The sequence below is a fragment of the Microtus ochrogaster genome, unplaced genomic scaffold (genome assembly GCF_000317375.1).
Source record: "Microtus ochrogaster isolate Prairie Vole_2 unplaced genomic scaffold, MicOch1.0 UNK41, whole genome shotgun sequence".
Taxonomy (NCBI): Eukaryota; Metazoa; Chordata; class Mammalia; order Rodentia; family Cricetidae; genus Microtus; species Microtus ochrogaster.
In genome coordinates this window covers 3,196,861-3,211,555 of record NW_004949139.1, presented here as the reverse complement: position 1 = coordinate 3,211,555, position 14,695 = coordinate 3,196,861, and the positions used below count along the sequence as shown (strand labels likewise).

Genomic DNA, 14,695 nt, shown 5'->3' with positions numbered 1-14,695 from the left:
AAAAGAAAATATAGAGCCAAAAATGTTAACCACTTGAATTTAAATAAACAGTTACTTGCACACACACACACACAAATAAAATAAATAAAAAATAAGATTTTCCTGTGAGAGGAAAGAAACTCCTGATCCAAGAGAAGTCTGTTAGTGTGAAAATACAACAAGGGCCTATTCTTTCCATCTTGTTGCATAAAAATCTTCTAACTCCCAAGTGCTTGCTTGCATGTAATAAAATAGTACTTTCTTGCAAATTTTATGTTTTATTTAATCAAATGGGATCACATGAACTGAAAACATTGTACAAAAGGTGTAAGAATACAACTGAAGTGTGTGTCATAAACATAGTGTTGGTTTAATTTTGTCCTTTCATGTTTTCTTCTCCTTCACCAACACACAATCATATTATAAAAAGGAATTGTAATGAAAACAGATGTATAAACTTATCTTTGAACTAATAAATAAGTAATGAGCCTTTTTCTCTGTTTAAAGACCTTTAAAGAATAAATAAAATAATAATATGGGCTATATAATAAAATGACTTGAGACATAGGCATTTCCAAATTAGAAAATGGGCTTTAACTATGGAAATCAATTACTTAGAAAGCAAAAATAGTATGAGAGCATGACTCAGACACATTATTCTTGGGTGTATACCTAAATCATTATGTACATATATGTATATATATACATATATGTATATATGTGTATATATATATATATTCTGTAACAGAGACACCCACACATCTATGTTCCCTACAGCTATGTTAAGAACTAAGAAATGAAATGACTCTGGAGGTCTATTGATAGGATAATTGATAATAAAAATATGTTAGGTACATACAATGAGATTTTACTTGGGGATAAAAAGGAATTAAAATCTAAGTCTTGACTCCTGGAAGAGATGAATGGCAGTATCCCCTACATGTGGATTGTGTTTCTTCCAGAAACCAAGGGTTATTAAACAATTAATCGTAGTTTCAACTATGGGTTACTTCGTTATGAATTGTTGGTCAGGAAGAACACTGAGGTCCCAAATCAGTATAAGCTATTGATCTTGCTTGCCCATCAGAACCTGATGATAAGACAGTCCTGATGAAGGCATCACACATTTTGCTCACAGAACTTAAGAAAAAATGAAGCTAGTGTACTTCCTACAAGTTTGCTGCCATAAGTTGCAAAAGGGATTTTTGTTGGGGGTGTCATTTTCTTCACTAGTGTAACCACTAATAAGTGTCTTTGCTTCAGTGAATAACATCTGAAACATGCTCAGGCAAGAGACTCTAAGATCAGTGGATGGGACAGAAAGAAGACATCAGAGTTGGAGAACTGGATGGGAAGTAGGGTTTCAGAGAGAAATCAAGGTGGGTGGGAGAAGAAGAGAGACTACTACTAACTATATGAATGTATGAAACTGTCAAAATAAGAAAGGAATTAAATGGAAGAAACCATGGCTTTAAAGAGCTACTTTTTTGTTTTAAATTTTCCTCATCATATACTTGATCTCACATATTTGTATAAATTCAATACATTCAATGATACACATATTAATAACTAAAATATTAATTTTTAATGTTTGTATTTCTTTACAACACTGTCTCTAAAGAAAGCTAAGAATGTTCCTTATATTCCAGTAAAAAAAGCAAAATAATGAATAAAAAAGTAAACACTGGAATAAAACACGAGTTTTCACTGAACACGTTAATTTGCAAATCTTTAAATGTTGAAAGATGGAACTTTCATTTCTTTTCTAAATATTTAATGCTTTAGTTTTCTTCCCACAAATTTGTAGATTTCTCAGTACTCAAATATGTGATGTACTCATCAATTTTATGTACCCTATCACCTTCTATGTGACATGAGGGAATTTGGAAAAATAAGATTTATCGCCCTTATATAGTTCGTTCCTCCCACCTAAAACATTTTAGGGGGAATATTAAAGACTACTTATGTGCTTTCAGGCTACTCCAGAAGTTGCCTGAAGAAAGTCCATGTTCACATCAAAGGCATTTTATGACTCTTTCTATAAGACCCTTTTCTGTTTGGGAGAATAAATTTACTCATGATTATTATAAATGCATTTTAAGATGTTACTACCCACCTATCCACAAGGAGGTGTAGGGGTGATTGGATAAATGCCTCATAGTTTTTGACCCCCTGTGGCAATTAGGAGTTCTCTTTCTTATACTTCAAAATGCTTTCAGCAAAAGAAAGCTGTAAAGATCAATGCTCCCTCTTATATGATTTTTATTGGAATAAGTAGAAAATATACATTGATGCTAAAATGTCTGCTATAGTTTGCTTTGGTAGCATATCTTTAAGTTCATGATCTATTTTTAGGCTGAAAACCTTTCCAGGTAAATATTATATCTACCTTTCTTTCCTTCTGTATAGAAAAGTATGTCACTAAGTTGATGATCAAAGGAAAAGAGAATCAATACAGTAAATGGAGACATTAGCGAGAAAATTTTTGTGCTCATGTAGTACAAGCCAAGATGCTACATATGTTCTCAATCCATAGAGTCCTTGGAGGATAAGGACAGACAAGGAGACTAGAGAGACAAAGAGGTAAAGGCCAGTCTCCATTTTCTTCATTTGTTTCTAAGAGCTCTGAATTCATAGAAATAATAATAGCAGAAAATATAAAGGTATATTCATCATGTTACTTGCTCAGTTTAATAGTATAGATTTCAAGCTCTTCACATTACCTCCTAATTAACTTTTGATGAAAAGTTTACTGTGAGTTTCAAAATGACGCAGACAATGACCATTGTAAACAGTACTAGTCTTTAGGATGTTGAAATGGATCAGTTGATAAAGGCACTTGCATTTTTATAATGCATATTTTATTATCACTCATTACATATTACTCATATGTAATGCATATTTTGTATTAACATAAGACCATGTGACAGATAGTAGAGATGTTAGTAGATGATATCCTGCAACATGATGGTATGTGTCTTTTGACATTTTGAATACAAAGATGAGGCTGCTTAGTTGAGACTGCCTTTCATGATCTGAATTCTCAAGGAAGTCAGAAGCACACATCGGCACAGCTTCCTGAGTTCTAATGACATTAATTTTAAAACTGAATTAATGCTATGGTTAAAAAAACTCTATCACCCGAAGTAAAGTTTGACATTCAAATATCCCATTTAGCATGATGTCCTCCATGAAATCTTGTATGATTCCTCTTACCATCTAGACTAGTTGCTTCTCCATGTGAAGCCAAATATATTGCTTAAATCTTCTCAGCCCTTAACTAACATTAGATTAAATTTGGTCAATATTCTTACATCAATGTACAATCAATCATATAACCCATCTGACACTGTTTATTGTCAGGGAAAAAATACCTACCATTTTGTATTACAGAAAGTACACAAATAACTGAGTAGGAAGGAATAAAAAATAGATATAAGAATGTAAGAAAGAAGAAAAAACAAAATGGAGAAAAAAATGTAGATAAGGGATCATAGTAGACTATAAGATACATTTATATTTTTTATATGTGTTTATTCCATGTTCAGACTGATTTTATCTTGGGAATATAGACTCTTCATGGAAGATTACTATATTAGAAAAATCAGAAATATAGACACTTATAGAATAAACAACTTTAACAGGAAACTCTCTAATTTTCCTCTCACACAATTCTTTAAGGATCTTTACTGAGTATTAGATTTCAGAACAAAAATTTGTATAACCCATCTGCGGACCTCCTTGGTCTTTATACCATAGACAATGGGGTTTAGGGCAGGGGGCAGAAGCAGATAGATGGTAGACAATAAGATGTGGACATATGGTGATACATGACCAAAACGGTGACTAAAAAAGGAAAAAAAGGCAAGGATATACAACTCCAGGAAGACAACAATATGAGCTGTACAAGTGTTGAATGCTTTGCTTCTTGCCTCTTTCTGAGGAAGACTAAAAACAGCTTGGAAAATCAAAATGTAGGAGATGAAAACAAATATCATGTCAAAACCTAGAATTGCAAAAGCTACAAAGAGCCCATATGATTTATTAATATGGACATCTTCTGCTGCCAGCTTCACTACAGCCATGTGCTCACAGTAAGAATGAACAATTACAACAGAGTGGAACCATTGCAGTCGCTTAAGGAGAACAGGTAAAATCCCAACAAGTATGGTTGCCCGAACTGCAACCATTAGAACCACTCGTAGTAAAAATAAAGGTGTAAGGATAGATGTGTGCCTCAGAGGATCACAGATGGCAACATATCGGTCAAAGGCCATGGCCAGCAGGATGCCAGATTCCATTCCTTGCAAAGCGTGGATGAAGAAGAGCTGGGCGAGACAAGCATCAAAAGCCATGGAGTATGAACTAAACCAGAAGATGGCCAACATCTTTGGAGCAATGGCTAAGCAGAGACCAAGGTCAGTAGCTGCCAGTACTGCCAGGAAAATATACATGGGCTGGTGTAGACTACGTTCTGTGGGGATAATGATTAGCAGGAAGAGGTTTCCCAGCAAGGCCACAAGGCATACAGCAAAGAAGGGAAATCCAATCCAAAACTGCACATGCTCCAGTCCAGGAATGCCAATCAGAATCACTGTCCTTGGGTTCAGATATGACAAGTTGTTGTATCCCATGAGGCTGATGAATGTTCTACTCACCACTGATCTTGACAACCTACTCAGAGAAAACTGATGAATGTGAGAGAGGAGGAGTACACTCGTACTTCTCACAATCTTATAAATATGGCCTTTAAATCTTAAGGCATTGACTTATTTTATAAGACTTTTGTTCTTCTGTATTCTTTTCTAATTCCAGTGTTGATTTTAGACAGTGAATATGACCTAATGTTTATCTTCTAGATACTGTATAAATAAATATTAATTGTCTAATTGTTTTGATTCTGTGTTTTGATTCTGAAGTCATCCTAGCTGGTCTCAAAGAATATAAATGTGACTCTTCATATTCATCTCCAAACTCCATATAGATTTCAGACATTAAGGGTCACTGTGTCAAAGTCATATTATAAATTATCTGTCTTGTGATCTGATGATGATGTAAGTACTCACCGATCTTAGAGGACAGTAGGAGTTTAAAATACAGAGAAAAGGTCAATGAAGCCAAACAGAACCATAAGCTAAGAAAGGAATCTGTAGGCAGAGGCTTCTCATCTGTTTCCCAACCACCTAGACCCAAAATAATCACACAGAAACTATATTATTTGCAATACTGCCTTATCGATAGCTAAAGTGTATTTCTAGATAGCTCTTATGTCCAAATTAACACATTTCTATTCATCTGCTTACCTCCATGTGGTTATAGCCTGCTGGTAAGGTTCTGTCCAGCATCCGGTGTCTGTCTCTTGTGGTGGCTACATAGCTTTTTCTTGACTCTGCCTTCTTTCTCCCAGCATTCAGTTTAGTTTTCCCGCCTAGCTCTATTCTGCCCTGTTGCAGGCCAACACAGTTTCTTTATTCCTTAACCAATGAAAACAGCACATATACAGAATGACTTCCCACACCAAAGGAGAATGCCAAACTGAGAATGCTGTGCAGTCTCTGCTGACACATGTTCAAGCACACTTACTATGCTAACGAACCTCATGTGCAGCAAAGCTTGTTGTGGAGTTCCGTGTAATTTATTTTATTTTACTCATTTAATTGTTACCAGTTGACAGTTAAAATAATTTCTAAAACCATTGAGCTTCTCTTCCTCATAAATTGTTTAAATTTCTATTTTTCAAAACTAATTCTCTTTTTCAAAAAATTAAAACCCACCAAATCTACTCTCTTGTCTTTTAAATTTTTTTCACCAACCACATTAAGAACATAAAATTATATATGATTTTCGTTCTAATTTCTCTATGATTAATCATAGATAAATAGAAACATTAAATAAGGAGAATAATTCTAAATAAAATTTTGAAGTAATTTTATTGTAAGGAAATGAGGATCTACTGTGTTGAAACTGTATGAAAATAATATATTGCTCATAGTAGTAAGCACATTAAAACAAATGCAAACATAAACTTAAATTCTTCAGTGTCACAGAATATAAAATATTTCAGTAGTTGATGAAAATGAATAAATATTTCTATATGAGTTTCTCTAGCAACAGAAACCATGAGACAATACCAAAAAAATAAAGGTATTTGATTAAAATACTGGGAAATTTTGTATAATAAAATCATTCAAATACCAGTTTGAAGTGAGATTGGCAGTAGAAGTGGAAAATTGCTGAAAGGTAATTATAAACAAAACTATAAATGTTTTATGAATAGGGTACAAGTTGTTGAGGCAAAATGTAAAGAAACTGCATAAAGAAATTTCACATGAGATCATCATTTTAAAACTGATTGATGATCTAAGAACACAAGGCAAAATTAGCTCTGGCCTCACCATAACCAATAAAAATGCAGACATCATAACTGATTTCTTCTATATAGTATAATATATAAAATTGTGGTGTATAAACATAATATTTTCAATAGGTGTTTATAATTTTATGTATCAGAAAAAGCAAATATTTTGAGCAATATATACTTCCCAGATAATCTGAATTTCAGGAATGAGATGTGACCTATGATTGCTCAGAAACCAGGATTAGATAGAGAGCTAAGGAAAGTAGGAGGCTCCATTCTTTGACTCCCTCTTCACATACTGCCAGCTGTTCTGCTCAAACTATTTGTGGAGACAAAGGGGGGGGGGCACAGATAGTCTCTTTTATAACTAATATTGGCAAGATTTGATTGAAAAGATATCTCAATAATCTTATTCTCACCTTACCTTGGTACTAGTTAATAGCATATCTATTATGTCTTCCTAACATTCAATTGAAACAATTATGAAAAAATTATCTTCTACCTCTTTCATCACTAAATGTTTTTCCTATCTATATGTGAGTATAGATATATACAACACATACTATTAAGAAAACAGAAGTCCTGGCTTCAGGAAAGAAAACTGGTTCCTGGTAAAGGAACATCCGTGGTCAACACACTCATGATGGAGTCATCTGATGCTCATTTTATTGGTTTACTCCCTTTTAAAAGTGGCTACAACCAGAAATTAGGTATATGGAGGTCTTAACACATGAAGAAGACACTCACCCAGACAGAAAATCAGCCAGATGGAACAGGTCTTCTCTGACACAGTTTCAAATTGGAAAGGGATTAATATCTTACCACCTTGCATCATCTGCTTCCAGCCTCTTCTTGGCTTTTCTTAGAACTCAGCTGTTCCCAGGCCCATATTTTAACCTGGTCCCTGGGGGAAGGCTGCTACATTTCTGATATCTATCTCTAGTTTGTTTGGAAAATCTGTCATTACTTGAAGTTGTACAGCCCTTACACAAGTATCCACCTCATAGGAAGCTGTTTCTAAGCAACTAGAGTTTTATAAGAGGAAATTGTGGGTCACTGCTGTAACCTGATAGACCTGAGACAGTTTAGAATCTGAAAAACAACAAACAGAAGCCATAGGAAACATGTAGAATAGGAAAACAAAGAATTTATTTTTAAGATAGGCAAACATAAAGACATTTATTACAGATTCTTGCTTCCATTTTTCTCTAAATAAGCAAATAAATGTCCTTGAGTTAATATAAAAGAAAAATTATATTAAACCCTGTGTACTTTGCCAAATAATTTTGTCAAGACATATTCCAAACTATAGCATACCATATGTGTATCATTCATACAATTCAAAGTGTCAATAATTAAAATATCAAGAAAGAGAAAAGTTTAAAAACAGCCAGAAATTGATTGATAGATTAATCTTGGGTTTGACCACTTTGTTTTCCTGCCCCCAAAATAACAGTAATTTATTTATGTGAGTACATCAGTGGAGCACCCAGGACCTGATCTCTGCACCCTGATCTCTGTTTGCCTAGAATACATACATACATACATACATACATACATACATACATACATACATGATTACGTAAAGTTACTGTTGTTTTTGACCAACCTTCTTGCCTATGGCCACTTTTAAAGCAAAATGAAAGAAATTACTACCTACGTTATAAAATACAGTGTCACTAGAGTTGTTAGTCATGTACCCCTGGAAACTACTACTGTATTACTAAATTTCTCTCAAAGTATTATAGTATTTGCGGCTTCAAGAATAAAGGGGAGTACGCTTTGTCTCAGCACCAAAACATTGCACACTTCCACCGCTTCTGAACTCCACTTGAGAATGTGCCCTCGACTCCCGTTGCCTGTTTCCATGTCACTCTCCACCCCTCGTTATAGCCGAGGAACAATGCTACTGGTAAATAGAAACAGTTTTGTGTCTTCTTTCCTTTCTACATCCTTGCCTACTGCCTTACTATACCAAGTTTGCAAAAACACTTTGTAGTGGAAATGGTGGAAATCAAACGCCTTTTAATTGCTTTCAGTGGTAGGGAGAATTTCTGATATTCTCTACTAACAGTGAAGTCAGCCAAAGATTTTGTCACAGAATCTTTCTTGAATTGTTCAAATTCTTTCAGATTCAATACACAACCTTTTTAATGTACTGATGTTACATTTTCCGAAACTATTCTGCGATTCATAGTCTTTTTTGATAAATCAATTAATAGAATTTCCCAGGGAAGATGATAAGTTAGACTATATGAAAGTTGATTTTCTTTTTTATTCTTCTTTCTTGCAATATTTCACTATTTCAGTCTCCCCTGCCTTTATCCCTCCCAATCCTACCCCCACTTACCCACTCCCCCAAACACACTTTGCTTCTCTTCAGAAAAGAGAAGGCCTCCCAGTGCTATCAACTAAACACGGCATAATGAGATGCAATAAGATAGGTCACACACAGACCCTCATATCAAGGCTGGACAGAGCAGCCTAGTAGCAGGAAAAGAGTCCAAAGAATAGGCAAAGGAGTCAGAGGCAACCCTACTTCTACTGTTAGAAGTCCTACAAAACCCCCAAGCTAAACAACCACAGCATGTATGCACAGAACCTACAACAGATCCATGTAGGCTCTGTGGTTGCTGCTTCAGTCTTTGTGATCCCGCTTTGAGTCCTTCTTAGTTTCTGTGCTATGTCTGTTCAGAAGTCTTTTCCTGTTCCTTTGCTTTGAAGTCTATTTCCTTCTTTCTCCTCTATCAGGTTCAGTGTGTCTGGTTCCATGTTGAGGTCTTTGCTTCATGTGGACTTGAGTGTGTGCAGGGTGATAAATATGGATTTGCATTCTTCTACAGTTAGACCAGTACCATTTGTTGAAGACAGTTTCTTTTATCCAGTGTGTATTTCTTCATCACCTCTATCCATAGGTGTGTGGATTTATGTCCACTTCTTCAATTTGATTTCATTGAGCAATATATGTTTTTTATACCAATATACTTTTTTTTTTTTACTACTTTAGCTCTGTAGTACAACTTTAAATCAGGAATAGTGATACTTCTGGAAGTTCTTTATTGTTCAGGATTGTTTTAGCTATCCTGTTTTTTTTTCCATATGAAATAGGGTGTTGGCATTTCAAGGGTCCGTAAAGAGTTGTGTTGGAATTTTGATAAGGAGATTGCATTGAATCTGTAGATTGCTTTTGGTGGGATGATCATTTTTACTATGGTAATTCTACTGATCCATCTTCTGATATCTTCTTCAATTTCTTTCCTCAAAGACTTAAGTTTTGTCCTACAAGTCTTTCACTTGATTAATTAGGGTTACCGCCAAGATATTTTATACTGTGTGTGGCTATTATGAAGGATGTTGTTTCTCTAATTTCTGTCTTAGTTCACTTATCTTTGTATACAGTAGGATTCTGTTTCATTTTGTTTCTTTTAATCTTTAACCAGTCTTCGTGAAAGTGTTTATCAGTTGTAGAAGTTCTCTGGTAGAATTTTTAGGGTTGCTTGTATATACTATAATATTGTCTGCAAATAATATTTTGACTTCTTCCTAATTTTTATCCTCTTAATCACCTTTAATTATCTTATTGCTCCATCTAAAAAATCATGTACTATATATGTTGGCTATGGAGAAAATAGACCATATAAGATTTAGATGTTTTTAATGAGAGAATGACTTATAATTTTTATTCAATAAATTCATTCTTTAATTCATTCTGGTTATTCTCATCCACCATCTTCTATCGTCTCCCTCCAATAACCCTCTTCCCTGAAATACCTTTCTTACATTCATGTGTTTTTATTTATTTGTGATGTGCTGGGTTTAGCAAGGCCATTAGTTTGACCATAGGTTCATAATTAACTATTGGAATCTGGTGGACTCATCAGAGAGTACATAGGTAACAGCGATGGCTCCTCCTCTCCCAGAATATATAAGTAGATGACAGTTCAGCAGAAAGGGATAGTGTCCATGTGTGCCCACCCCCCTGTGATGACTAATGTGTCTTCCCACTATAGGTAGCCATAGCTAGTATAAATTCATAAATACAATGGCTATATCATTCCCAAAGATGACATTTTGTAGCCCTTCTTCCTAACTTCTTGTTCTTAAATTTTTGTATCCCCTCTTCCTCAACATCCCCTGCATGTTAGTTATAGGTTATACACATGTTTTGTTCAGGAATGAGCCTTAATTGGTTTCTAGCCATAAATAAGGGTCACGGAGTCTACAATTGGTGATCCTAAAGAAGCTAAGTAAGAAGGTGAACCAAAGGAAAAACTCATAGTTATCTTCTTGGCTATGGGAAGTAGACAAAATTGCCTGGGAGAAAATTGGGAGCTTGGGAGTGGGGTGGGAGGGGGGTAAGGGGTGATGGGGAGAGATAAGGCAGAAGGGGAGGATGGGGGGAACTTGGGGAAAAAGGAGGATTGGGATAAAGGAAGGTTGGATAGGGGAGCACGGAAGCACAATTCTTAGTTAAGGGAGCCACCTTAGGGTTGGCAAGAGACTTGAACCTAGAGTGGCTCCCAGGAGCCCAAGCCGAGGTCCCCAGTTAGTTCCTTGGACAGCTGAGGATAAAGAACCTGAAATGACCCTATCCTATAGCAATACTGACGAATATCTTGCATATCATCATAGAACCTTCATCTGGTGATGGATGGCGATAGAGACAGAGACCCACACTGGAGCACTGGACTGAGCTCTCAAGGTCCCAATGAGGAGCAGAAGGAGGGAGAACATGAGCAAAGAAGTCGGGACCACGAGTGGTGCACCCACCCATTGAGACAGTGGAGCTGATCTATTGGGAGCTCACCAAGGCCAGCTGGACTGTGACGGAAAAAGCATGGGATATAACTGGTCTCTCTGAACATGGCGAACAATGAGGACTGATGAGAAGCTAAGGACAATGGCACGGGGTTTTGATCCTACGTAATGTGCTGGCTTTGTGGGAGCCTAGCCAGTTTGGATGTTCACCTTCCTAAATATGAACGGAGGGGGGAGGACCTAGGACTTACCACAGGGCAGGGAACCCTGACTGCCCATTGGACTGTAGAGAGAGGGGAAGAGTAGTGGGGGGAGGGGGAGAAGGGTAGGAGGAGGGGGGAAAAGGTGGGAGGAGGAGGAGGGAAATGGGAGGCTGGGAGGAGGCAGAAACTTGTTTTTTTTTTTTCCTTTTCTCAATAAAAAAAAGAATTAAAAAAAAAGAATCACTTATTATGGGGTTTGAACATCCGTGTGTCTCAGCATTCAGTTTCTTTAACAGCAAAGAGAAACTTCTCTTATTGAGACTGACACAGAAGTTGTCTATATATATTTAAACATTTAGAAGTCAGTTAGAAGCTTCGCTGATTTAGATAGATAACTGCAGTGAGTTCCCTCTCCATGCCCATGGTGCTAAGCATGTGCTTACATCTTCACAGTACTACAGGCATGTATTTCCACCTTTAGAATAGGAGCCAAGTTCACTTAGAGAACAGTTTTAAAACTTATATCCACCAGGAAGTGTAATAAGTGTATATAATTGATTTTTGTTGGCACATGTTTATTAAAATATGCTTTATCTTTATGCAACATATAGAATTTAGTTTATAATTTCATTTCTTTATGTCAGTGATTTATTTTTTTCTGGAGAGATATCTCTGTTTCTCTATTTGAGATTTTGTCTACTAATTGCTATTTGAATTTCAATTTATTTACTTTCAGTTATGTATTTTTTATTTGTGTATGAATGTTTTTTCTTCATATGTAAATTTGCAACAAGCACATACTTCCTGCCCAAAGAGTTCAGAAAAAGGTGTGAGATTTTTCTTGAACTAAAGTGATATGTGGGTGTAAATCACAATGTGTATGATAGGAGCCAAACCGGGGTCTTTTGCAAGAGTAAAAAGTGCTTATAACCACTGAGCAAACTTTCTAATCCCTTAAGTTAAATTATAAGCTGATCATTTACACACACACATGAACAATATAATAAATAATAAACATGTTAATTACAAAGCTACATAGTACAGCATAAAGGTTATAATGGAACAAAATGCAAATATTAGCATGTTCTGATGGCAATGATTAAATTACAAGTAAACAAAAACTTTTTTAGAAATCAATAAAAATCTCAATAGGTAATTAATAGCATAATAATCAAAGTGGGTATTGATTCTATTAAATTTTAATTTATTTTTATTATTTTAATTGAATTGAACAAAATGCAAAATATGAATGATACAATGTAGTCAACAACTAAAATGAACCATATATGAGATGATATAATAAAAATTTTCCCTTGCACAAATAATGCTTTTGTTCTTAATCAAAAACTACATGTACTGTAGATTAAAACTAATTAAAACAAAGGAAATATGAGATCTATATTTGATATGAACTATTTCAGAGATGGGGATCTGATGTAAATCTTATTCTGAAGACTTTTTATTTCAATCCGTTTGTAATTGTGGGAATGAATTCCGTCCTGTTCCATTATGAGGATATGAAAGCCCTACAATGAGCACAGAGCAGAAACCTCCCCCATCTCCAGAAAGCAACAGCCTTTTCTGCAAGGCAGTATCTACCAGATCACTGCTGACATCCACGATTTAGAAGAAAGATCTGTTCCACCCGCCTACGAATGACCATATTTTTTACACCGTACACAATAGGGTTGAGAGCAGGAGGCAGGAGGAGGTAGATGGTAGACAGAAGAATATGAGTTGAGGAACAACATGACCAAAACGGTGGCTGAAAAAGGAGAAAAAAGCAAGGATATGACTCTAGAAAAACAAAAATATGAGCTGTACAGGTGTTAAAGGCTTTGATCCGTGCCTCTTTCTGTTGAAGATGAAAAACAGCCTGGAAAATCAGTGCATAAGATATGAGGATAAAAGTCATATCAAATCCCAGAATGCTAAAGCCCACAAAAAGACCACATATTTTATTAACTTGTACATCATCTGCTGCAAGCTTCACCACAGCCATGTGTTCACAATAAGAGTGGGCAATTTGAACAGAATGAAAAAGATGCAGTCTTTTTATAAGACTTGGTAACAGACCTACTAGTATTACTGCTCGAGTTACCACCACCACTATCAAACTACGCAGAACTGAAGGCGTAAGGACAGATGTGTGTCTCAGAGGGTCACAGATGGCAATGTAGCGATCAAAAGCCATTGCCAAGAGAATACCAGATTCCATGCACTGTAAAGTATGGATGAAGAACAGCTGAGCTAGGCAGGCATCAAAGACCATAGAATAAGCTCTGAACCAAAAGATGGCCAACATCTTGGGAGCAATTGCTGCACAGAGTCCTATATCTGTAGCTGCCAGCATAGCCAGGAAGATATACATGGGCTGGTGCAAGCTACGCTCAGCTGGAATGATGATCAATAAAACGATATTTCCCAAAAGAGCCACTAGACACACTGCGAAGAATGGAAATCCAATCCAAAACTGTACATGCTCTAGTCCGGGAATTCCAGTCAAAATTACAGTTCTAGGGTTGAGATATGACATGTTGTTGGCTGCCACTGAGCTCATCGTTCTGTATCTTCCCACTCACTGATCATGATATCTGAGAAAGAGAGTTTGGGAGGAAAGTAAAAACATTTATGTCTTTAATTAAGCTCACTCTTCGTCAGTCACTAGCATTCAACCATAGTGAATTTTGAGCAGAAACCATGGCCTCCATGGGTTCTTTGTTCAGAGCCTGATGAAAGCTCTATGATGCTTGTCACGGGAGCAGAAGCAAATGCTCACATGAAACCTTCAGTAGTTCCATGAAAGAGGTAAAACTGCTGTGCCTCTTCTGGGCCTTCAGGCTGATTTGCTCGGATGTTTTAACTATCTGTTCTTTCTTTATTTTTAGACGGCAACCTTTAGTCATGAAACTGAAAATATTTCTGAGTTGTCTCTTTACATAATCAGTAATCCCACGGGAACATTATCTATGAGCCATTCTTCCCCTAGGAAAGTTTTCTGAGCACTGGCAAAAATTTGGACAGATATTTTTAATCATGTTAGAATCAGTCCTTATTTCATCAATTTATTGAAAAATCTGTTGTTTCTCAGTGTAATAATCGTAATTATAAAAGGGACTGGTAAAACACAGTGTTCCTTCAATGAATGAGAATTTGATTGTTCCTTAATAGAATGCTGGAAAGTGAGTAAAATATGTGGTATTAAGAGGATTTTTATATTCCAGTTTCAATTTGAAAATGCAAAATTAAGTTAGAACTTACAGAGAATTAATGAACAAGTTTCTTCTCTGACTGCAAGTCAACCTCACAATGTCATATGTGAAGTCTTTGAGTTACTGTTGGCTATTTCAGTTGTCTTTGGTGACTTGGCTGTGAATGTTTTCCTCTTTAACCCCTG

The 14,695-nt window shown here is 35.9% G+C and overlaps 1 protein-coding gene and 1 pseudogene across 1 annotated transcript; both read right to left on the bottom strand.

The window, feature by feature from the left end:
• Positions 1–3,665: 3,665 nt before the first annotated feature.
• On the bottom strand, positions 3,666–4,613 carry LOC101984060 (olfactory receptor 52A1-like). The gene has a single exon (XM_005368854.2). It carries the CDS (start codon positions 4,611–4,613, stop codon positions 3,666–3,668), a length of 948 nt encoding a protein of 315 aa, XP_005368911.1.
• An 8,288-nt stretch (positions 4,614–12,901) lies between these two features.
• LOC101983769 lies at positions 12,902–13,858 on the bottom strand (annotated as a pseudogene).
• Positions 13,859–14,695: the final 837 nt, after the last annotated feature.

Coding starts and splice junctions, on each gene's coding strand:
- LOC101984060 (XM_005368854.2), bottom strand. CDS start 4,613: ATGGGATACAACAACTTGTCATATCTGAACCCAAGGACAGTGATTCTG.